Source organism: Neoarius graeffei, chromosome 1 (genome assembly GCF_027579695.1).
Source record: "Neoarius graeffei isolate fNeoGra1 chromosome 1, fNeoGra1.pri, whole genome shotgun sequence".
NCBI lineage: Eukaryota > Metazoa > Chordata > Actinopteri > Siluriformes > Ariidae > Neoarius > Neoarius graeffei.
Window position 1 is genome coordinate 98,732,681 of NC_083569.1, and position 25,150 is coordinate 98,757,830.

Here is a 25,150-nt window from a genome sequence, read left to right on the forward strand (position 1 = left end):
ATTGTAGCTCAGGGGGAAAAAATTTTTTTAAATTCATCATCATCATCATGATCATTATATCCGCCATCCGTTTGATCCTTCAGGGAGCGAGCCAATGTGTCCTGACCAGAGAATTATATTTCCGGATGGGGAACTTGGCCAAAGCACAAATGGCTATCCAATCCCCTGCAGATGAAATGAAAACACGGGGAATGAACATGTCCTGTGCTTTTGATAACACCGCTTATAGCCTCAGCTCGGGTTTTCCACCTGAACCACGATCCTCTATCTCGCTCTCTAAGTAAAACAGACCTTAATATATACTAAACAAACTGTGAGCGAGCCACCAAAATCCCTCCATCTGATAAGCGACACCTCCATCCATTACTAACTGTTTATGAAATGGAAGGTGATAGCAGTGTAATTTGGATTATGCCCTGGAATATTGCACTGAGTGGGTGAACTGGATCGCATTACAGATACGGACCACTTCTCTATTATTCACGAATATGGGAACTGGGCCTGGAACACACCCGCATTACATTTCTCACAAGATAAACTGCGTGAATCACACTGGAGGGAACCGCGTCTGTTTTATCAGCTCAGGCCTGGCAGCGCTTTCTATTGTCAGATTAAAACATCACTGGAACTTCCTGAACTCTCGCTCACTTACATGTCGAGCATGTTTTAATGGCCAGGTTTTTTCACCAAATACTGAGTGGCCTCTCCCATTTCTTTCTTTCTTTCTTTCTTTCTTTCTTTCTTTCTTTCTTTCTTTCTTTCTTTCTTTCTTTCATTGTTATACTTTTGACCACGCCCTTTCATTCATTCATTCATTCATTCATTTATACTGTTGTCATACATTTCACCATCCCCTTTCTTTCAGTATTGTTTTTTCTTTTTTTGTTTGTTTGTTTGTTTGTTTGTTTAGTTGACATACATTTGGCCTCTTTCTTTCTTTCTTTCTTTCTTTCTTTCTTTCTTTCTTTCTTTCTTTCTTTCTTTCTTTTTCTTTCTTCTGTTGTCATACCTTTAGCCATCCTCTTTTATCTATCTATCTATCTATCTATCTATCTATCTATCTATCTATCTATCTATCTATCTATCTATCTATCTACTTACTTATTTTGTTGACATACATTTGTCCTCTTTCTTTCTTTCTTTCTTTCTTTCTTTCTTTCTTTCTTTCTTTCTTTCTTTCTTTCTTTCTCTTTCTTCTGTTGTCATACCTTTAGCCATCCTCTGTCTATCTATCTATCTATCTATCTATCTATCTATCTATCTATCTATCTATCTATCTATCTACTTATTTTGTTGACATACATTTGTCCTCTCCCATTCTTTCTTTCTTTCTTTCTTTCTTTCTTTCTTTCTTTCTTTCTTTCTTCTGTTGTTATACTTTTGACCACACCCTTTCATTCATTCATTCATTCATTCATTTATACTGTTGTCATACATTTCACCATCCCCTTTCAGTATTGTTTTTTTCTTTTTTTGTTTGTTTATTTGTTTGTTTAGTTGACATACATTTGGCCTCTTTCTTTCTTTCTTTCTTTCTTTCTTTCTTTCTTTCTTTCTTTCTTCTGTTGTCATACCTTTAGCCATCCTCTTTTATCTATCTATCTATCTATCTATCTATCTATCTATCTATCTATCTATCTATCTATCTATCTATCTATCTACTTACTTATTTTGTTGACATACATTTGTCCTCTCCCTTTCTTTCTTTCTTTCTTTCTTTCTTTCTTTCTTTCTTTCTTTCTTTCTTTCTTTCTTTCTTCTGTTGTTATACCTTTGGCCACGCCCTTTCATTCATTCATTCATTCATTCATTCATTTATACTGTTGTCATACATTTCACCATCCCCTTTCTTTCAGTATTGTTTTTTCTTTTTTGTTTGTTTGTTTGTTTAGTTGACATACATTTGGCCTCTTTCTTTCTTTCTTTCTTTCTTTCTTTCTTTCTTTCTTTCTTTCTTTCTTTCTTCTATTGTCATACCTTTAGCCATCCTTTTTCTTTCTTTCTTTCTTTCTTTCTTTCTTTCTTTCTTTGACATACATTTGGCCTCCCCCATTTCTTTCTTTCTTTCTTTCTGATGTCATATCTTTAGCCATCTATCTATCTATCTATCTATCTATCTATCTATCTATCTATCTATCTATCTATCTATCTATCTATCTATCTACTTACTTACTTTATTGAAATACATTTGTCCTCTCCCATTCTTTCTTTCTTTCTTTCTTTCTTTCTTTCTTTCTTTCTTTCTTTCTTTCTTTCTTTCTTTCTTTCTTTCTGATGTCATATCTTTAGCCATCTATCTATCTATCTATCTATCTATCTATCTATCTATCTATCTATCTATCTATCTATCTATCTACTTACTTACTTTATTGAAATACATTTGTCCTCTCCCATTCTTTCTTTCTTTCTTTCTTTCTTTCTTTCTTTCTTTCTTTCTTTCTTTCTTTCTTCTGTTGTTATACCTTTGGCCATTCCCTTTCATTCATTCATTCATTCATTCATTCATACTGTTGTCATACATTTCACCATCCCCTTTCTTTCAGTATTGTTTTTTCTGTTTGTTTATTTAGTTGACATACATTTGGCCTCTTTCTTTCTTTCTTTCTTTCTTTCTTTCTTTCTTTTTTTAGTTCTTTCTTTCTTTCTTTCTTTAACATACATTTGGCCTCTCCCATTTCTTTCTTTCTTTCTTTCTTTCTTTCTTTCTTTCTTTCTTTCTTTCTTTCTTTCTTTCTTCTGTTGTTCTACCCTTGGCCACTCCCATTAGTTTGTTTGTCTTTCTTTCTTTCTTTCTTTCTTTCTTTCTTTCTTTCTTTCTTTCTTTCTTTCTTTCTTTGACATACATTAGGCCTCTCCCATTTCTTTCTTTCTTTCTTTCTTTCTTTCTTTCTTTCTTTCTTTCTTTCTTTCTTTCTTTCTTTCTTATTTTTGTGATGTTAAAACAACATTGGAACTTCCTGAAACTCCCTAAACAACTCCCCATGTGTATCAGGTCTTAGTGAATACTTGGTGCTATTTTCCACCAAATATGGAGTGGATAGTTTTTGAAGTGGCCCTGTGGGAACTCAGTGATCCAACAGAAAGCGAAAGAAAGCACTCAGATTTTTAATCATTCAATTATTTTTCAACCTCAAGTCTGCCAAATCATCTAAAGCTTACATGTTCATAATTCATCAAATGCAAGTAGGTGGATAGACAGGCAAAAAAAATCTAAAAGCAAATAAAACAACTATTTTTTTCTTTGCCTTGAGCTGGAGTAGAAAGCAGAATAGATAATACAGATGGAATCTGGCATGCTTTTTGTTGCTGGATTATTAGGCTTGAGTGTTATTACATAATGAGACATAATGGCTTGGCAAAAATTAATGGAACAGAAAATAATTACAAGCATGCACAGTGAGATATCTGTGAGGACACTTACAGTTATATCTGTTAAACAGGATGAGCAGGTAAAACTCAGCAGGGAGAGCATATGTTATAGCACAACAACAGTTGGTACAATCCTGTGTGGGGGGCTTTTTTGGTGGTTGTGGTGGTGGGGGGGTGTTATTGATTGGCTCCACACTCTGCCTTTTAAATTGAGTATGAAGATGTACAATCACATCTTTCTTTCTTTCTTTCTTTCTTTCTTTTGATCAGCTATCATACATCTGGCCCCTCCCATTTCATGTGAATCATGTGACCGTGTGGTAGGCAGAGTGAAGGCTATAGTGGGGGAGGCAGGTCAGGGGATGATATGGAGGGTAATTAGGTAGAAATCACATTGAAAAAATGAAGTGGTAGTGGCAAAGCGTAACACAATGCTCATACCATAATTCCATGACTCAAAGTTATGTCTTGTTCCTAAAAGATGCAAAGCAGTAGTGTTCCATACAAAAAAAAAATACTTGGAAAAATGAATACCAGTAATAGAGTTTCCCTCTTAGTAACTTTGGGACTGGAAGGTGAAGAAAGTAAAGAGAGAGAGAGAACCTCATTCAGTTTGGGTCCATGAGACACTGCTGCCATGAAAAATTCTTCTCGTCATTTCAGACATCCTGCCCCATAAGAATCTTACCAATTTTACTGGTCAAAATGCCTGAAATGTTCTTAGGATACACTATACTGACACTGATGAACATTGGGTTATGTCCCATATTGGGTTATTGATGAGCACTGGGAAACTATGGGCTCACCATGGCATCAAGAGAACCACCAAGTTGAAAGTATACAATGTCGCAGTCTTACCATCTCTGCTTTACGCCACCAAATGCATGACACTCTATCGTAAACACTTCAAGAAACTGACCAGACTACAACTCCAACACCTGCGTCAAATCTTCAAAATAAGATGGCAGGACAAGGTCGCTGGTGTAGAAGACCTCAGGTGAGCCAAAACAGTAAGCATGGAAGCCCTTATCACTGCCTCCCAACTTCATTGGGCTGGACACATCTGGCGCATGCCTGACATGCAACTACCCAAAGCCATTTTTGTTGGAGAACTGAGCCAAGGAAAGAGGAGACAAGGAGGACAGAAATTGAGGTACAAAGATGTTTTGAAGAGGAACATGAAGAATGCTGGAGTTATCAATCAGACGTGGGAAAGGGATGCCACGGATAGAGCAACATGGCAAAGCATAGTTAAAAGCTCAGTGTCCGCAATTGAAGATAAGCATCAGAGGGAGTATATAAGAGCTCACGAAACCATCCATCCATCTATTATCTGTAGCCGCTTATCCTGTAGAGTACTGTACAACTTATCATGTACCCTGGTCAGTTTCTTGTACAGGGTCACAGGCAAGCTGGAGCCTATCCCAGCTGACTATGGGTGAGAGGCAGAGTACACCCTGGTCAAGTCACCAGATCATCGCAGGGCTGACATAAAGACAAACAACCATTCACACTCACATTCACACCTACGGTCAATTTAGAGCCACCAATTAGCCTAACTTGCATGTCTTTGGACTGTGGGGGAAACCAGAGCACCTGGAGGAAACCCACACAGACATGGGGAGAACATGCAAACTCCACACAGAAAGGTCCTTATTGGCTACTGGGCTCAAACCCAGGACCTTCTTGCTGTGAGGCGACAGTGCTAACCACTACACAACCGTGCCGCCCCACTTCACCATTAATCAGGATAAATTGTACAGAGTAAGACAGGAAACTCAGAGAAGAACTTCAGGACCTCCCATGACAGGGCACCTTCGGGTGGATGAAACACTACACATGCTCAAGGCTGGTGTATCCATGGCATCGTGTTGTGCATAATGGTGTGAATATCAGTCATTTAATCTGCTAGCCACCCCAAACTTGCGATTGCCCCCCTACCATTAATCAGCTTCCCCTTTGAACACATTGGTATGGATCTTGTTGAGTCATTTACCAATCAGCATGGGCGTATTGGTTTGTGTTAATCATTGTTGATTTAGTGACCTGGTATCCTGAAACAGTGTTTTCATGCAGAGGCATTCACTGGGTCACAATCCAGATACTGCCATTAGTACACTTCCATGTAGCACACTATGGTACTTACTTGCATAGTGCGTGGATTTCAACAGGGTACTGTGTTGTCTAGTGTTGCACTTTCCAGAAATGACAAACACAACATCTTACCATGATTGCCCTATCACCCATCAAAATATCTGCCAGCTTTTCTTTGCTTACCTCTTAAAAATGAATGTGTTTTATATTTTCCTTGCTTGTATGTGCCTTGTTTCGGTTGACATGAAAATGATGTTATCATCAGCATGGATCATGTACTCTCCTCCAACTGGCTGAAAAGAGGTTGGTGGTCCCTCCTTTCTGCTATGTAGCCAAGATGGTGACCATTGAAGGTGAGAAGTGTCCAGCATTTCACACTTAACTTTTTGAGCATTATGAGTACACCATTTGTGTGCTCATAGTGCACTGCATGTTGCCATGCATCAGTGCAAAAGCACTTATGCATCAGTTATCAAAATATAGCAAGTGTAAGTGCAGATGTATGCAAATTGAGACTCAGCTATTGTTTCACGTAATATCCTGGATTAGAAGTGATTTCTCAGTCTGTGACTGATCGCCGAGGGTCTGCTATTTTCAAGTAGGTGTTTGATTTTCTTCGTGATCAATCATGTTGCATGGAAACATTTGCAACTAGTTGGAAGTGCAGCGTTGAGAAACAACCAATGAGAACCCAAGAGGAAATCAAATTTATCTGCTTGCATGCACAGCAGATACCTGAATCTGATTTATCTTAAATCTATGTGTGTAGGAAGGCGAGGTCAAATATAAGCACAATAAATACAGTGGTGCTTGAAAGTTTGTGAACCCTTTAGAATTTTCTGTATTTCTGCATAAATATGACCTAAAACATCATCAGATTTTCACACAAGTCCTAAAAGTAGATAAAGAGAACCCAGTTAAACAAATGAGACAAAAATATTATACTTGGTCATTTATTTATTGAGGAAAATGATCCAATATTACATATCTGAGTGGCAAAAGTATGTGAACCTCTAGGATTAGCAGTTAATTTGAAGGTGAAATTAAAGTCAGGTGTTTTCAATCACTGGGATGACAATCAAGTGTGAGTGGGCACACTGTTTTATTTAAAGAACAGGGATTTATCAAAGTCTGATCTTCAAAACACATGTTTGTGGAAGTGGATCGTGGCACGAACAAAGGAGATTTCTGAGGACCTCAGAAAAAGCGTTGTTGATGCTCATCAGGCTGGAAAAGGTTACAAAACCATCTCTAAAGAGTTTGGACTCCACCAAACCACAGTCAGACAAATTGTGTATAAATGGAGGAAATTCAAGACCATTGTTACCCTCCCCAGGAGTGGTCAACCAACAAAGATCACTCCAAGATCAAGGCATGTAATAGTCATCAAGGTCACAAAGGACCCCAGAGTAACTTCTAAGCAACTGAAGGCCTCTCTCACATTGGCTAATGTTAATGTTCGTGAGTCCACCATCAGGAGAACACTGAACAACAATGGTGTGCATGGCAGCGTTGCAAGGAGAAAGTCACTGCTCTCCAAAAAGAACATTGCTGCTCATCTGCAATTTGCTAAAGATCACATGGACAAGCCAGAAGGCTATTGGAAAAATGTTTTGTGGATGGATGAGACCAAAATAGAACTTTTTGGTTTAAATGAGAAGTGTTATGTTTGGAGAAAGGAAAACATTGCATTCCAGCATAAGAACCTTATCCCATCTGTGAAACATGGTGGTGGTAGTATCATGGTTTGGGTCTGTTTTGCTGCATCTGGGCCAGGACGGCTTGCCATCATTGATGGAACAATGAATTCTGAATTATACCAGCGAATTCTAAAGGAAAACGTCAGGACATCTGTCCATGAACTGAATCTCAAGAGAAGGTGGGTCATGCAGCAAGATGACGACCCTAAGCACACAAATCGTTCAACCAAAGAATGGTTAAAGAAGAATAAAGTTAATGTTTTGGAATTAACTTTAAAGTCAAAGTCCTGACCTTAATCCAATGGAAATGTTGTGGAAGGACCTGAAGCAAGCAGTTCATGTGAGGAAACCCATCAACGTCCCAGAGTTGAAGCTGTTCTGTATGGAGGAATGGGCTAAAATTCCTCCAAGTCGGTGTGCAGGACTGATCAACAGTTACCGGAAACGTTTAGTTGCAGTTATTGCTGCACAAGGGGGTCACACCAGATACTGAAAGCAAAGATTCACATACTTTTGCCCCTCGCAGATATGTAATATTGGCTCATTTTCCTCAATAAATAAATGACCAAGTATAATATTTTTGTCTCATTTGTTTAAAGGGTTTTCTAAAGGGTTCACAAACTTTCAAGCACCACTGTATACTTCTAAAATAACTTATTTGGAATGTTATACCAAAATGTCAACCAATATTTCCTCATCTTACTCTTTTTACTTGTTTACTCTTTTTTTTAAATTGAGTCATATGATGGGCAGCTCTGGCTTTAATTTTTGTGAGAAAGCAGGATGAGGTGCGGATTGGAGGGGATCTCCAGAAGTCAAGATCATGTCGTGTGAACACCTCGTCTCTGAGTGATCATGTAGCGTGAAAGGGTCAGTGATTAAGATTCTGAAAGTTGTCCAATATGCACTTGATTAAGCAAAATTATCCCTTGGTGTTGCATGTTCTCCCCGTGTCCGCGTGGGTTTCCTCCGGGTGCTCCGGTTTCCCCCACAGTCCAAAGACATGCAGGTTAGGTTAACTGGTGACTCTAAATTGACTGTAGGTGTGAATGTGAGTGTGAATGGTTGTCTGTGTCTATGGTGGGGTTTACATTAGACCGTATCAGCGGATCATCAGATTAACGTTTTTAAAACGATTAGTGTGCACACAGCAACGCCAATACACGATTCGCGTGCACATAGCAACGCCAATACACGGATACGCTCGGCTCCGCAGGCATCCTGCGCTCCAAATCACTCCGCCCTGAACAGCGAGTGCCCTCTGGAGGGTGCGCACTCCGGCCCTGCGCAGCTCACAGAGCGCACGAGTATAGCGCACGAGCAGTGATTCGGGACTGAGCCGCTGTGTGTGTGATCCCAGTGCATATCACTTACCACTTGCAAGTGGAAGGATGGCAAGCCTAAAGACAATCATAACTACATAATGGGCAGTATTTGCATCAGTATTTGCAGTATTTTCATACTTTTATACTCTTTAATGAAAGGTGATACAAGGCGGAAGTCCGCGCCGTTTTTCAGCAGTCGCGTCACATGACCAACGCCAGCGAATCAGGAAGGTGGATGTCACAGTGACGTTGTCCAATGACGACGCCAGCTAGAGCTCAGCACAGCGTATCCGCGTATTCTCAATGTTTACACAGCACCGGACCAGACACGATCTAGATTGAATACGTGGACGCTGGCGGATTCCTGTTTCCCGGTGTTTCCAGGCGTTTTAATGTAAACGGACAGTGCAACCACGAAGAAAACGAGACAGATACGGTCTAATGTAAACTTGGCCTAAGTGTCAGCCCTGTGATGACCTGGCAACTTGTCCAGGGTGTACCCCGCCTTTCGCCCGTAGTCAGTTGGGATAGGCTCCAGCTTGCCTGCGACCCTGTAGAACAGGATAAAGCGGCTAGAGATGATGAGATGAGATGAGATACCTTGGTGTTAATGAGAACCGTCCAGAGTGTTTTCCTGCCTCACACCCAGTGTTCCTGGTATAAGCTCTGGATCCACCTTGACTCTGACCAGGATAAAGTGCTTACTGAAGATGAATAAGTGAAAATTTATGTGAGAAAAATTACAAATGATGTGAAAATTAAAAAAGAAAATAAGGAAATCACATGCCCTACGTGTGAAAAATGTACAAGACATTAATGTAGAGCGTCCAAATGTAACTTTCGCTTGTGAAGTTCATGCGACTTTTGTGGAAGGGCAGAACAACTTGGTAAATTCTTATGTTAAGAGAACATTTCTGTTTAATTTCAGTCAACACACCACACATTCCCACGACAAAATGGCAAAACGTAATCTTTTAACAAGAATGCAAATGTAAATATTGGATACTTATCAGTTAGTCACACAGACGGGTTTCCAATTATCTACAGACAGATGGGTCAGTTGTTGGTCAGCGCCAGGAGGTGATGGATGTGAACAACAAACACACACACGCTTTCCCTCTCTCTCTCTCTCTCTCTCTCTCTCTGAAGGGGTAAGGGTGAATGGGACAGCATTCCAACCCACACTGGGCTCTTCACTCCTGCACTTTACACACCAAGCTGGCTGACATTTTCCAGCCGGAGTGAAGTCATACGCACCTCTGCAGAAGGCGGATCCGTCTCCTCCAAGCCTACGGAGTGTCTTTAAAGCAGATATGCTGTCAGTCTTCTGCAGCAGGACACACAGATCCTGCACACATGGCCCGGGATAAAGGCTCACTGGGAATTCTGTACACTTTACCACTTCTGTGTTTTACTCATGTGCAGGAATCAAGGGGAACGATTAAAACTGAGCTAAATGTATATGACAAAAGAGGAACTGAATTTTTATGTATTTTACACAAGGTGCAAATTTACACACACACACACACACACACACACACACACACACACACACACACACACAAAGAATGTAAATAGGCAGAGTATTCTTTCGTATTCTTTCTATTCAAGTATTCTGTTTTTTGGGTTTTTTTTAGAAAGCTTGCCAGCTTCACAGCTTCAGTGAGTGGGAGCCCACTGGAAACCAAGAAATTCATGAAGTATGAGGTTTGACTTTAATGTGGAGTTTTAACTACAGCTCACCAGCTTTCAGCACTCAGCATTTCCCCTCACTTTACAGCACTGTGTGTTTCTGACCTGCAGCATCTTTCAGTATAATACACAGTAAATATACACACAACTTCACCCCCCTGTGCACCTTCACCCCCCCGTTCACCATCACCCCCCCGTTCACCTTCACCCCCCTGTTCACCAACACCCCCCTGTTCACCTTCACCCCCCCGTTCACCTTCACCCCATTCACCTTCAGCCCCCCGTTCACCATCACCCCCCGTTCACCTTCACCCCCCTGTGCACCTTCACCCCCCCGTTCACCATCACCCCCCCGTTCACCATCACCCCCCCGTTCACCATCACCCCCTGTTCACCTTCACCCCCCTGTTCACATCACCCCCCTGTTCACCATCACCCCCCCGTTCACCATCAACCCCCTGTTCACCATCACCCCCCTGTTCACCATCACCCCCCGTTCACCATCACCCCCCCGTTCACCATCACCCCCCCGTTCACCATCACCCCCGTTCACCTTCACCCCCCTGTGCACCTTCACCCCCCCGTTCACCATCACCTCCCCGTTCACCTTCACCCCCCCGTTCACCTTCACCCCCCCGTTCACCAACACCCCCCGTTCACCATCACAACCCCCGTTCACCATCACCCCCCGTTCACCAACACCCCCCTGTTCACCATCACCCCCCTGTGCACCTTCACCCCCCTGTTCACATCACCCCCCCGTTCACCATCACCCCCCTGTTCACCTTCACCCCCCCGTTCACAATCACCCCCCCGTTCACCTTCACCCCCCCGTTCACCTTCACCCCCCCATTCACCATCACCCCCCCGTTCACCATCACCCCCCCGTTCACCAACACCCCCGTTCACATCACCCCCCTGTTCACCATCACCCCCCTGTTCACCATCACCTCCCGTTCACCTTCACCCCCCTGTTCACCCCCCCGTTCACCATCACCCCCCCGTTCACCATCACCCCCCTGTTCACCATCACCCCCCGTTCACCATCACCCCCCTGTTCACCAACACCCCCCTGTTCACCATCACCCCCCTGTGCACCTTCACCCCCCTGTTCACCATCACCCCCCCATTCACCATCACCCCCCCGTTCACCATCACCCCCCTGTTCACCTTCACCCCCCTGTTCACCTTCACCCCCCTGTTCACCAACACCCCCCTGTTCACCATCACCCCCCTGTGCACCTTCACCCCCCTGTTCACATCACCCCCCTGTTCACCATCACCCCCCATTCACCATCACCCCCCCGTTCACCATCACCCCCCCGTTCACCATCACCCCCCTGTTCACCTTCACCCCCCTGTTCACCAACACCCCCCGTTCACCATCACCCCCCTGTGCACCTTCACCCCCCTGTTCACATCACCCCCCTGTTCACCATCACCCCCCTGTGCACCTTCACCCCCCTGTTCACATCACCCCCCTGTTCACCATCACCCCCTGTGCACCTTCACCCCCCTGTTCACATCACCCCCCGTTCACCATCACACCCTGTTCACCTTCACCCCCCCGTTCACCAAAACCCCCCGTTCACAATCACGCCCCTGTTCAAATCACCCCCCCGTTCACCTTCACCCCCCTGTTCACATCACCCCCCCGTTCACCAAAACCCCCCCGTTCACCAAAACCCCCCGTTCACCATCACCCCCCTGTTCACATCACCCCCCCGTTCACCTTCACCCCCCTGTTCACATCACCCCCCCGTTCACCTTCACCCCCCCGTTCACCAAAACCCCCCGTTCACCATCACCCCCCTGTTCACATCACCCCCCCGTTCACCTTCACCCCCCTGTTCACATCACCCCCCCGTTCACCTTCACCCCCCGTTCACATCACCCCCCGTTCACCTTCACCCCCCCTGTTCACATCACCCCCCTGTTCACATCACCCCCGTTCACCTTCACCCCCCCCTGTTCACATCACCCCCCTGTTCACATCACCCCCCGTTCACCTTCACCCCCCTGTTCACATCACCCCCCCGTTCACCTTCACCCCCCTGTTCACATCACCCCCGTTCACCTTCACCCCCCCGTTCACATCACCTCCCTGTTCACATCACCCCCCCATTCACATCACCCCCGTTCACCTTCACCCCCCTGTTCACCTTCACCCCCCTGTTCACCTTCACCCCCCTGTTCACCTTCACCCCCCATTCACCAACACCCCCCTGTTCACCATCACCCCCGTTCACCTTCACCCCCCCGTTCACATCACCCCCTGTTCACTTCACCCCCCTGTTCACATCACCCCCGTTCACCTTCACCCCCCCGTTCACATCACCCCCCGTTCACCTTCACCCCCCTGTTCACATCACCCCCGTTCACCTTCACCCCCCCTGTTCACATCACCTCCCTGTTCACATCACCCCCCCGTTCACATCACCCCCTTCACCTTCACCCCCCGTTCACCTTCACCCCCCTGTTCACCATCACCCCCGTTCACCTTCACCCCCCGTTCACATCACCCCCTGTTCACTTCACCCCCCTGTTCACATCACCCCTGTTCACCTTCACCCCCCCGTTCACCTTCACCCCCCCGTTCACATCACCCCCCTGTTCACTATCACCCCCCCGTTCACCAACACCTCCCCCCAATACAGCAATTCATTAACATCGTGTTAATGAGGGAACAACACAGAACAGACTTCTTTCTTTCTTTCTTTCTTTCTTTCGCTGACACATATTTTGGCCTCTCCCATTTCTTTCTTTCTTTCTTTCTTTCTTTCTTTTTTGCTGACATATATTTTGGTCTCTCCCATTTCTTTCTTTCTTTCTTTCTTTCTTTCTTTCTTTCCTGACATATTTTGGCCTCTCCCATTTCTTTCTTTCTTTCTTTCTTTCTTTCTTTCTTTCTTTCTTTCTTTCTTTCTTTTTTGCTGACATATATTTTGGTCTCTCCCATTTCTTTCTTTCTTTCTTTCTTTCTTTCTTTCTTTCTTTCTTTCTTTCCTGACATATTTTGGGCTCTCCCATTTCTTTCTTTCTTTCTTTCTTTCTTTCTTTCTTTCTTTCTTTCTTTCTTTCTTTTTTGCTGACATATATTTTGGTCTCTCCCATTTCTTTCTTTCTTTCTTTCTTTCTTTCCTGACATATTTTGGGCTCTCCCATTTCTTTCTTTCTTTCTTTCTTTCTTTCTTTCTTTCTTTCTTTCTTTCTTTCTTTCTTTCTTTCTTTCTTTCTTTCCTGACATATTTTGGGCTCTCCCATTTCTTTCTTTCTTTCTTTCTTTCTTTCTTTCTTTCTTTCTTTCTTTCTTTCTTTTGCTGCCATTACTCAGCCCATCCCACTTTTTCTTTCTTTTTCTCACTTCCATACCTCAGCCCCTCCCAATTATCTATTTCATTTTCTTTCTTTCTTTCTTTCTTTCTTTCTTTCTTTCTTTCTTTCTTTCTTTCTTTAGTTGACATCAGGGCAGGAATTTCACAAGGGCCACGAGGGTCATGGCCCTCGTGCCCTCTCAATTTGGCCTTGTGCCCTTGGAAAAAAATATCTGCCGTAAGGCCACAGTGGCCTTGATGCCCTGCGGTTTTGCGGTTTTGTAGTCTGCCTCGTCACTGCCAATAGGCTTTAACATCACCTGCGTCTATTGAGAAAAAAATACGTCTTTTGATGACATTCTGGATTCTTATTGGGCAACTCATCAGTGGTGGATCGGACTCGAGCCTGGCATGAACCGCTCCGACGTGCTATAATGACACCAATCTATCACCAGCCAATCAGGAGACTTAATCAAACGCATCCCCCGCCCACTTGTCTCCGCGTCTGAGACGTTGAATTTTCTCAGAAGGAGGGAAGAAGTTGGCTGAGGTAAGACTGTGTGATAAATTAACGAACGAATAAGAGAGGAATTTCAACATATAGGGCTTAAGTTTGTTACTGTTAAATAAGCATTGCTTGTACAGTAACGTTATGTCGTTACAACGTTGACCCACTTTTAACGTGCCGAGTACCGACTGTAGCCGCTAACATGCTAATTAGCTTGCTGTCAAAAGTGCAAAGACCTTAAATTGTTCTGTGTAAATTAAAAAATGGCGCAACTTCCTCTGTAGCCGTCAACGGACAAGCACAGACTTGTCTTGAGTTTTGAGCCGATCACAACAGGGCAGCACTGTGGCCTGAGGTAAAACATGATAGTTTAAGTTTGTTTAAATTACAAAAATGAGTAACCCAATGACTGTCTCATATACTCTTCATATACTCATACTGTTTAAGTAATGCAATAAAACTAATCTTTAAAAGTGGTATTCACTCAAACTGTTTGCATAGATTGAACTTTCAGGTTAACAGTGTAATAGTGTTGCAGTGTTCTGCAAATCTGCAGTTTAATATTTCAGATCTTGAGACATGAAATTGCTATTTTAAAAAATAAAAGGTCAGAAATGTTTTCTTTGTCGTCTATTTAGTTCATTTTATTTCCTCAATAATTTTCCTTGATTGAGGGCCCGTTTACACGAGGACGCTGTCGGGTAAAAACGACTAAATATTTTATCAGAAGTGCCTTTCGTCTACACGAGGACGGCGTTTCCGAGGCTGAAAAACGGATAAAATTGAAAACGCCTTCCAGAGTGGATAAGTTAAAAACGGCCCCCGTTGCATATCCGTCTAAACTACCCAATAAGCGACTGCTCGGATCTGCTCGCGTCGGGTACGCGTTTACGTCATACATATGTCATATTGAGGTATTTCACCTGACGTCACAGGGTCACGTGACGCCCCGGTGTCCGCCATTTTGGACGGCAAGCTAGCTAATGTCAACATCATAGTATCTAGTATGTTGCTGTAGCAACGTTTACGTTCAGTCATTTGGATGACTGTTAAAACCTTTCAGTCTCAAGTTTTTCCTTTACTGTATTTACTAGTTTACTGAGCCGGCCAGCCCCGGAGCGCTAGCTAGCGCCGGCCAGCCCCGGAGCGCTAGCTAGCGCCGGCCAGCCCCGGAGCGCTAGCTAGCGCCGGCCAGCCCCGGAGCGCTAGCTAGCGCCGGTCAGCCCCGGAGCGCTACCTAGCCCCGGCCAGCCCCGGAGCGCTAGCTAGCCCCGGCCAGCCCCGGAGCGCTAGCTAGCCCCGGCCAGCCCCGGAGCGCTAGCTAGCCCCGGCCAGCCCCGGCCGGCCTCGACGACCTGATCCCCGGACACAGCGGCTGGCTGTTGGGACATGGAATGTCACTTCGCTGGGGGGGAAGGAGCCTGAGCTTGTGCGGGAGGTTGAGAGGTACCGGCTAGAGATAGTCGGGCTCACCTCCACGCACAGCTTGGGCTCTGGAACCCAGCTCCTCGAGAGGGGCTGGACTTTCCACTTCTCTGGAGTCACCCGTGGTGAGCGGCGGCGGGCTGGTGTGGGCTTCCTTATAGCTCCCCAGCTCAGCCGCCATGTGTTGGAGTTTACCCCAGTGAACGAGAGGGTCGCCTCTCTGCGCCTTCGGATTGGGGAGAGGGCTCTTGCTGTTGTTTGTGCCTACGGGCCAAATAGCAGTATAGAGTATCCGGCCTTCTTGGAGTCCCTGGGAGAGGTACTGAGGAGTGCTCAGACTGGGGACTCCATTGTGTTACTGGGGGACTTCAATGCTCACGTGGGAGATGACAGTGACACCTGGAGGGGCGTGGTTGGGAGGAACGGCCTCCCCGATCTGAACCCGAGTGGTGTTTTGTTATTGGACTTCTGTGCTAGTCACGGTTTGTCCATAACGAACACCATGTTCGAGCATAGGGGTGTCCATAAGTGCACGTGGCACCAGGACACCTTAGGTCGGAGGTCAATGATAGACTTTGTAGTCGTTTCATCTGATCTCCGGCCCTATGTCTTGGACACTCGGGTGAAGAGAGGGGCTGAGCTGTCAACTGATCACCACCTGGTGGTGAGTTGGATCCGCTGGCGGAGGAGGAAGCTGGACAGACCTGGCAGGCCCAAACGTATGTTGAGGGTCTGCTGGGAACGTCTGGCCGAGCACTCTGTCGGGGAGGTCTTTAACTCCCACCTCCGGGAGAGCTTTTCCCAGCTTCCGAGGGAGGCGGGGGACATTGAGTCTGAGTGGACCATGTTCTCTACCTCCATTGTGGACGCGGCTGTTCGGAGCTGTGGCCGCAAGGTCTCCGGTGCCTGTCGTGGCGGCAATCCCCGAACCCGGTGGTGGACACCAGAAGTAAGGGATGCCGTCAAGCTGAAGAAGGAGTCCTATCGGGCCATGTTAACCTCCAGGACTCCCGAGGCAGCTGACGGGTATCGGCAGGCCAGGCGTGCTGCAGCTCGGGCAGTTGCGGAGGCAAAAACTCGGAACTGGGAGGAGTTCGGGGAGGCCATGGAGAAGGACTATCGGTCGGCCTCGAAGAAATTCTGGCAAACCGTCTGGCGCCTCAGGAGGGGGAAGCAGTACTCTGCCAACACTGTTTACAGTGCGGGTGGGGAGCTGTTGACCTCGACTGGGGACATTGTCGGGCGGTGGAAGGAATACTTTGAGGATCTCCTCAATCCCACCGTCATGTCTTCCACTGAGGAGACTGAGGCTGATGACTCAGAGGTGGACTCGTCCATTACCCAAGCCGAAGTCACTGAGGTGGTTTGCAAGCTCCTCGGTGGCAAGGCACCGGGGGTGGATGAGATCCGCCCTGAGTATCTCAAGTCTCTGGATGTTGTGGGGCTGTCTTGGTTGACATGCCTCTGCAACATCGCGTGGCGGTCAGGGACAGTGCCTCTGGAGTGGCAGACTGGGGTGGTGGTCCCTCTTTTTAAGAAAGGGGACCGGATAGTGTGCCCCAATTATAGGGGAATCACACTTCTCAGCCTCCCAGGGAAGGTTTACTCCAGGGTACTGGAGAGGAGAATTCGACCAATAGTCGAACCTCGGATCCAGGAGGAACAATGCGGTTTTCGTCCTGGTCGCGGAACACTGGACCAGCTCTATACCCTTCATAGGGTACTCGAGGGTTCATGGGAGTTTGCCCAACCAGTCCACATGTGCTTTGTGGATCTGGAGAAGGCATTTGACCGTGTCCCCCGTAGTATTCTGTGGGGGGTGCTTCGGGAGTATGGGGTTCGGGGCTCTTTGCTAAGGGCTGTCCGGTCCCTGTACGAACGGAGCAGGAGTCTGGTTCGCATTGCCGGCAGTAAGTCAGACCTGTTCCCAGTGCATGTTGGACTCCGGCAGGGCTGCCCTTTGTCACCGGTTCTGTTCATAATTTTTATGGACAGAATTTCTAGGCGCAGCCAGGGGCCAGAAGGAATCCTGTTTGGGAACCACAGGATTTCATCTCTGCTTTTTGCGGATGATGTTGTCCTGTTGGCTTCTTCAAACCAGGACCTTCAGCATGCACTGGGGCGGTTTGCAGTCGAGTGTGAAGCGGCTGGGATGAGAATCAGCACCTCCAAGTCCGAGGCCATGGTTCTCGACCGGAAAAGGGTGGCTTGCCCTCTCCAGGTTGGTGGAGAAGTTCTGCCTCAAGTGGAGGAGTTTAAGTATCTCGGGATCTTGTTCACGAGTGAGGGAAGGATGGAGCGTGAGATCGACAGGCGGATCGGTGCAGCCTCCGCAGTGATGCGGTCGCTTTACCGGTCCGTTGTGGTGAAGAAGGAGCTGAGCCAAAAGGCGAAGCTCTCAATTTACCGGTCGATCTACGTTCCGACTCTCACCTATGGTCATGAGCTTTGGGTAATGACCGAAAGGACAAGATCGCGGATACAAGCGGCCGAAATGAGTTTCCTTCGCAGGGTGGCTGGGCGCTCCCTTAGAGATAGGGTGAGAAGCACAGTCACTCGGGAGGAGCTCGGAGTAGAGCCGCTGCTGCTCCACATCGAGAGGAATCAGCTGAGGTGGCTCGGGCATCTTTTTCGGATGCCTCCTGGACGCCTCCCTGGGGAGGTGTTCCAGGCATGTCCCCCCGGGAGGAGGCCCCGGGGAAGACCCAGGACACGCTGGAGGGACTATGTCTCTCGGCTGGCCTGGGAACGCCTCGGTGTTCTTCCCGAGGAGCTGGCCGAGGTGTCTGGGGAAAGGGAAGTTTGGGCTTCCCTGCTTAGACTGCTGCCTCCGCGACCCGGTCCCGGATAAAGCGGAAGAAGACGAGACGAGACGAGACGAGACCGAAAGTAAATGAAAATGTGAACAAATCTTAGCTGTCAGTGAACAATCCTGGTGGAAGCAGGTAAACGTCATTCTCTAAGCCTGCTAACCTCAATTTTTGCAAATACCTCTCCCTCTGCTCGCCCTGTAAATGCCCTACGTCGCTGGATAGTGAAGGTGTTTTCTGCATCTCGCTCCTTTTTCTTTTATGTTTTTCGTTTGTCGCCTTCCTCGCATTCAAACTGATTCGAGCCGTGCCGTCCAAAATGGCAGCATCACATGACTTGGTCACGTGAGTGAAATACCTCAATACTGCACATGCCAGCCCGGGAAGTAAGAAAGTAAGTAAAAAAGTAAGAGCATGTCTGATTACATCGATCCAACGGACCTTCAAGCTGCTCTGTGTTTTAATGCAGTAGATGTGTTTTCCTGCTCACCCGCCCGGCTGGAGCTCCTCAGTTTGGTGTCGCCAAGTTACACGCGTGCGCGCGCCGCCTATTCAAGCCGCTCATGAAACCATAAACCCGAGACTGAAAACAAAATTAGCAGCCGAACGGGTTTATTTTGCTGAGATGGACACTGCCTTTTCTCTTCTTCACCGAAACAAGAGTGAGTGTTACTTAATAAAGGCAGATTAAAAGAGTTTCGGTTTGCTCCTGCTCCTCCCTCGAGCACTACAGTACCTCAGCCGGACCAGTGTTCTGTAAAGTTATCCTAGCAAGTTCTCATACAGACCGTTTTATTATTCAAAACAAGTCAATACAAATTATTTGACTCGGCCAAAGACTCGACCAATACGCACAAAACATAAAAATCGGCAAATGCATGAAATTCTCACCGATTTTCTATCAGCCCAGCTGATCGGTGGGACAAAACTACTGTTGAATTTTCCTACCCTCCTGGATTTCGCGCATGCGTAGTAGGCTTGGTAGGATAACTTGACAGAACAGCGGCGCAGATGTGCAGATCAGACAAGACAGAAGATGTTGCGCATGCGTGCAGACATAGCGGAGACATTTATGCGTCACCGTATAGACGCAGATTTCCTCCTTGAAAACAGTCGTGTAGACTCGGAAAAAAGTGAGAACGAAAACGGACTTTTGCGTTTTTGTTTTATACCGTCCCCGTGTAAAGTGGGCCTGAGAAATGGGTCTGGGCTCTTATGGGTTAATCAGCAGCCTGCATGCTAGTATATGTTCCATTTACAGTCAAACATTTTGATGAACTCCAGGCTCAGTTTTGATTAATCAAAAATCTGCGTAGTAGTACAGTCTGAAGATGCTCTTGCACATTCGGTGTCAATTGAACAAAAATTATGGGAGGATATAGGTTTAATAAGTTTTACAATTTTTGATGTGAGTGATGGATTGATGAGCTTAGATGCGTTCAATATTTTCTTATCTTCAGATATAATAGTGTAGGAGATGTTTCTTTACCTGCTTGATAGTTTTGACTGAGACTCCAATCTTCCTCAGAAGAGTAATTAGTCCTTAAATTAAATTCATTATAAGACGCAAACTTAAAATCATTGTTTTATTTTATAGCCTCGGTGCCCTGGCTTTTGGCCTTCATGCCCTCAAAAAATTGACAGCATAAAAGGCCAAGTGGCCCTGCCCCTAAAATGACGAAATTCCAGGCCTGGTTGACATACATTTAGCCCATCCCATTTCTTCCTTTCCTTCTTTGACTTCCATACCTCAGCCCCTCCCAATTCTTTCTTTCTTTCTTTCTTTCTTTCTTTCTTTCTTTCTTTCTTTCTTTTGCTGCCTTTACTCAGCCCATCCCATTTCTTCTTTCTTTTTTTCACTTCCATACCTCAGCCCTTCCCAGTTATTCTTTTTCTTTCTTTCTTTCTTTCTTTCTTTCTTTCTTTCTTTCTTTTAATTTATTTATTTGTCTTCAATCAGTGAATCACAGTCACATCAGTTTGAGCTAAATGTAAATGGGGAACTGGAGTAAGTGAATTTTTTTTCAAATGTATTTCACATATGGTAAGAATTTAGATATATATTTGGCAAACTAACTCTCTCTCTCTCTATCTCTCTCGCTCACTCGCTCTCTCTATGTGGCACTTCCTGGCTTCCTGCTGTCGTGTCCTAAAGCCCCAGCGAGTGCTCAGGGAGAGTGAGTTTATTGTTAAGGTAATAACGGGGAAGAAGACTAACTGTCCCCCCACTCAGCCTGTCACCTCACATTTATTCTGCTGTTTCTTCGCACCAGAGGATGCTGCTATGCCTCTCCATGCTGCTTTTCAGTTTTAGACTTTTTTCCTCTGTCGTTCCTCAACTCTTTCCGCTCCTGGAATCAATTAGTCCAACTCTTTCAGTTCTGAAAAAAAAAATTCTCCTAATATTTAGTCCTGCCCTGAGAAACTGTTCCACTCTGTCTACCTACAAACACTGTAGCGTGCTGCCCCACCCGCGCACTGTCCCACCCACTGCCCCCTACACGCTGCCCCTACACGCTGCCCCCCCACTGCCCCCTACACGCTGCCCCCTACATGCTGCCCCACGCACGCTGCCCCACACACGCGCTGCCCCACACGCATGCTGCCCCACACGCATGCTGCCCCCTACACGCTGCCCCATACACGCTGCCCCACACACGCTGCCCCACACGCGCGCGCTGCCCCACACGCGCGCTGCCCCACACGCATGCTGCCCCCTACACGCTGCCCCCTACATGCTGCCCCACACATGCTGCCCCATACACGCTGCCCCACACACGCTGCCCCACACATGCTGCCCCACACGCGCGCTGCCCCACACGCACGCTGCCCCACACGCATGCTGCCCCTACACGCTGCCCCCTACACGCTGCCCCACACACGCTGCCCCACACACGCTGCCCCACACACGCTGCCTCACACACACGCTGCCTCATACACACTGCCCCATACACACGCTGCCCCACACATGCTGCCCCATACACACGCTGCCCCATACACGCTGCCTCACACACACGCTGCCCCACACACGCTGCCTCACACACACGCTGCCCCATACACACTGCCCCATACACACGCTGCCCCACACACGCTGCCCCACACACGCTGCCTCACACACACGCTGCCCCATACACACTGCCCCATACACACGCTGCCCCACACATGCTGCCCCATACACGCTGACCCACACACACTGCTCGATACACACTGCCCCACACATGCTGCCCCACACATGCTGCCCCACACATGCTGCCCCACACACGCTGCCTCACACACACGCTGCCCCACACACGCTGCCTCACACACACGCTGCCCCATACACACTGCCCCATACACACGCTGCCCCACACATGCTGCCCCATACATGCTGCCTCACACACACGCTGCCCCATACACGCTGCCCCACACACACGCTGCCCCACACACACTGCCCCATACACACTGTCCCATACATGCTGCCTCACACACACACACTGCCCCACACACGCTGCCTCACACAAACACTGCCCCACACACACTGCCCCATACACACTGTCCCATACACACTGTCCCATACACACGGCCCCACACACACTGCCCCATACACACTGTCCCATGCATGCTGCCTCACACACACGCTGCCCCATACACACTGCCCCATACACACGCTGCCCCACACATGCTGCCCCATACACGCTGACCCACACACACTGCTCGATACACACTGCCCCACACATGCTGCCCCACACACGCTGCCTCACACACACGCTGCCCCACACACGCTGCCTCACACACACGCTGCCCCACACACGCTGCCTCACACACACGCTGCCCCATACACACGCTGCCCCATACACACGCTGCCCCACACATGCTGCCCCATACATGCTGCCTCACACACACGCTGCCCCATACACGCTGCCCCACACACACGCTGCCCCATACACACTGCCCCATACACACGCTGCCCCACACATGCTGCCCCATACATGCTGCCTCACACACACGCTGCCCCATACACACTGCCCCATACACACGCTGCCCCACACATGCTGCCCCATACATGCTGCCTCACACACACGCTGCCCCATACACGCTGCCCCACACACACGCTGCCACACACACTGCCCCATACACACTGTCCCATACACACGGCCCCACACACACTGCCCCATACACACTGTCCCATGCATGCTGCCTCACACACACACTGCCCCACACACACTGCCCCATACACACTGTCCCATACATACTGGCTCACACACACACTGCCCCACACACACTGCCCCACACACACGGCCCCACACACACTGCCCCATACACACTGCCCCACACACACTGCCCCACACACACTGCCCCACACACACGGCCCCACACACACTGCCCCATACACACTGTCCCATACATACTGCCTCACACACACACTGCCCCATACACACTGCCCCACACACACGCTGCCCCATACACACTGTCCCATACATGCTGCCTCACACACACACTGCCCCACACACGCTGCCCCATACACACTGCCCCACACACACTGCCCCACACACACTGCCCCACACACACGGCCCCACACACACTGCCCCATACACACTGTCCCATACATACTGCCTCACACACACACTGCCCCATACACACTGCCCCACACACACGCTGCCCCATACACACTGTCCCATACATGCTGCCTCACACACACACTGCCCCACACACGCTGCCTCACACACACACTGCCCCACACACACTGCCCCATACACACTGCCCCATACACACGGCCCCACACACACTGCCCCATACACACTGTCCCATGCATGCTGCCTCACACACACACTGCCCCACACACACTGCCCCATACACACTGTCCCATACATACTGGCTCACACACACACTGCCCCACACACACTGCCCCACACACACTGCCCCATACACACTGTCCCATACATACTGGCTCACACACACACTGCCCCACACACACTGCCCCACACACACTGCCCCATACACACTGCCCCACACACACTGCCCCATACACACTGTCCCATACACACTGTCCCATACATACTGGCTCACACACACACTGCCCCACACACACGGCCCCACACACACTGCCCCATACACACTGCCCCACACACACTGCCCCATACACACTGTCCCATACACACTGTCCCATACATACTGGCTCACACACACACTGCCCCACACACACTGCCCCACACACACGGCCCCACACACACTGCCCCATACACACTGCCCCACACACACTGCCCCACACACACTGTCCCATACATACTGGCTCACACACACACTGCCCCACACACACTGCCCCACACACACTGCCCCACACACACTGCCCCATACACACGGCCCCACACACACTGCCCAATACACACTGTCCCATACATGCTGGCTCACACACACACTGCCCCACACACACTGCCCCACACACACTGCCCCATACACACGGCCCCACACACACTGCCCCATACACACTGCCCCATACACACTGTCCCATACATGCTGCCTCACACACACACTGCCCCATACACACTGCCCCACACACACTGCCTCACACACACTGCCCCATACACACGGCCCCACACACACTGCCCCATACACACTGTCCCATACATGCTGCCTCACACACACACTGCCCCACACACGCTGCCTCACACACACACTGCCCCACACACGCTGCCCCACACACACTGCCCCATACACACTGCCCCACACACACTGCCCCATACATGCTGCCTCACACACACACTGCCCCATACACACTGCCCCACACACACTGCCTCACACACACTGCCCCATACACACGGCCCCACACACACTGCCCCATACACACTGCCCCACACATGCTGCCTCACACACACACTGCCCCATACACACTGCCCCACACACACTGCCTCACACACACTGCCCCACACACACTGCCCCATACACACGGCCCCACACACACTGCCCCATACATGCTGCCTCACACACACACTGCCCCATACACACTGCCCCACACACACTGCCTCACACACACTGCCCCATACACACGGCCCCACACACACTGCCCCATACACACGGCCCCACACACACTGCCCCATACACACTGTCCCATACATGCTGCCTCACACACACACTGCCCCATACACACTGCCCCACACACACTGTCCTATACATGCTGCCTCACACACACACTGCCCCATACACACTGCCCCACACACACTGTCCTATGCATGCTGGCTCACACACACACTGCCCCATACACGCTGCCTCATACACACTGCCTCACACACACGCTGCCTCACACACACTGCCCCACACACACTGCCCCTCACACACAATGCCTTATATACACTGCCTTATTCACACGCTGCCTCACACACGCTGCCTCATACACACTGCCCCTCATACACACCCTATTACCATGCAGGATGTCATTATTGTCCTCCTTTCCTTTATGCTTCCTTTTTAAATCTAATATTGTTATATTCTGCTCATTATGATATCAGAGAAAGATTTACTTTTGTATATGTAAGCACGAGGTGCAAGCATTAAGCTTCATATCAAATCCCTTTCTTCAACACTAAAAATAAAATGAAATAAAACGTACTTTTATCAGATGTCAGCATGCATCAGTTAACATCACACCAGTAATGTCACTCACTCACTCACTCACTCACTCACTCACTCACTCACTCACTCACTCATACATTCACTCACTCATACACTCACTCACTCATACATTCACTCACTCACTCACTCACTCACTCACTCATACATTCACTCACTCACTCATACATTCACTCACTCATACATTCACTCATACACTCACTCACTCATACATTCACTCACTCACTCACTCACTCACTCACTCATACATTCACTCACTCACTCACTCACTCACTCACTCACTCACTCAATCAATCATACATTCATTCAC

The 25,150-nt window shown here is 48.0% G+C and overlaps 1 protein-coding gene across 1 annotated transcript; it reads left to right on the forward strand.

The window, feature by feature from the left end:
• The first annotated feature begins 5,800 nt into the window (after positions 1-5,800).
• LOC132885573 (uncharacterized) lies at positions 5,801-21,420 on the forward strand. The gene is made up of 3 exons (XM_060920314.1): positions 5,801-5,816; positions 10,292-10,906; positions 20,696-21,420. The coding sequence occupies exons 1-3, from the start codon at positions 5,801-5,803 to the stop codon at positions 21,418-21,420; spliced, it is 1,356 nt and encodes a 451-aa protein (XP_060776297.1).
• Positions 21,421-25,150: the final 3,730 nt, after the last annotated feature.

What these genes read in the sequence shown, in the direction of transcription:
- LOC132885573 (XM_060920314.1), top strand. An exon ending in CTGTTCACCATCACCCCCCT is followed by an intron (nt 10,907 to 20,695) that starts GTGCACCTTCAC and finishes CAAACACTGTAG; the next exon opens with CGTGCTGCCCCACCCGCGCA.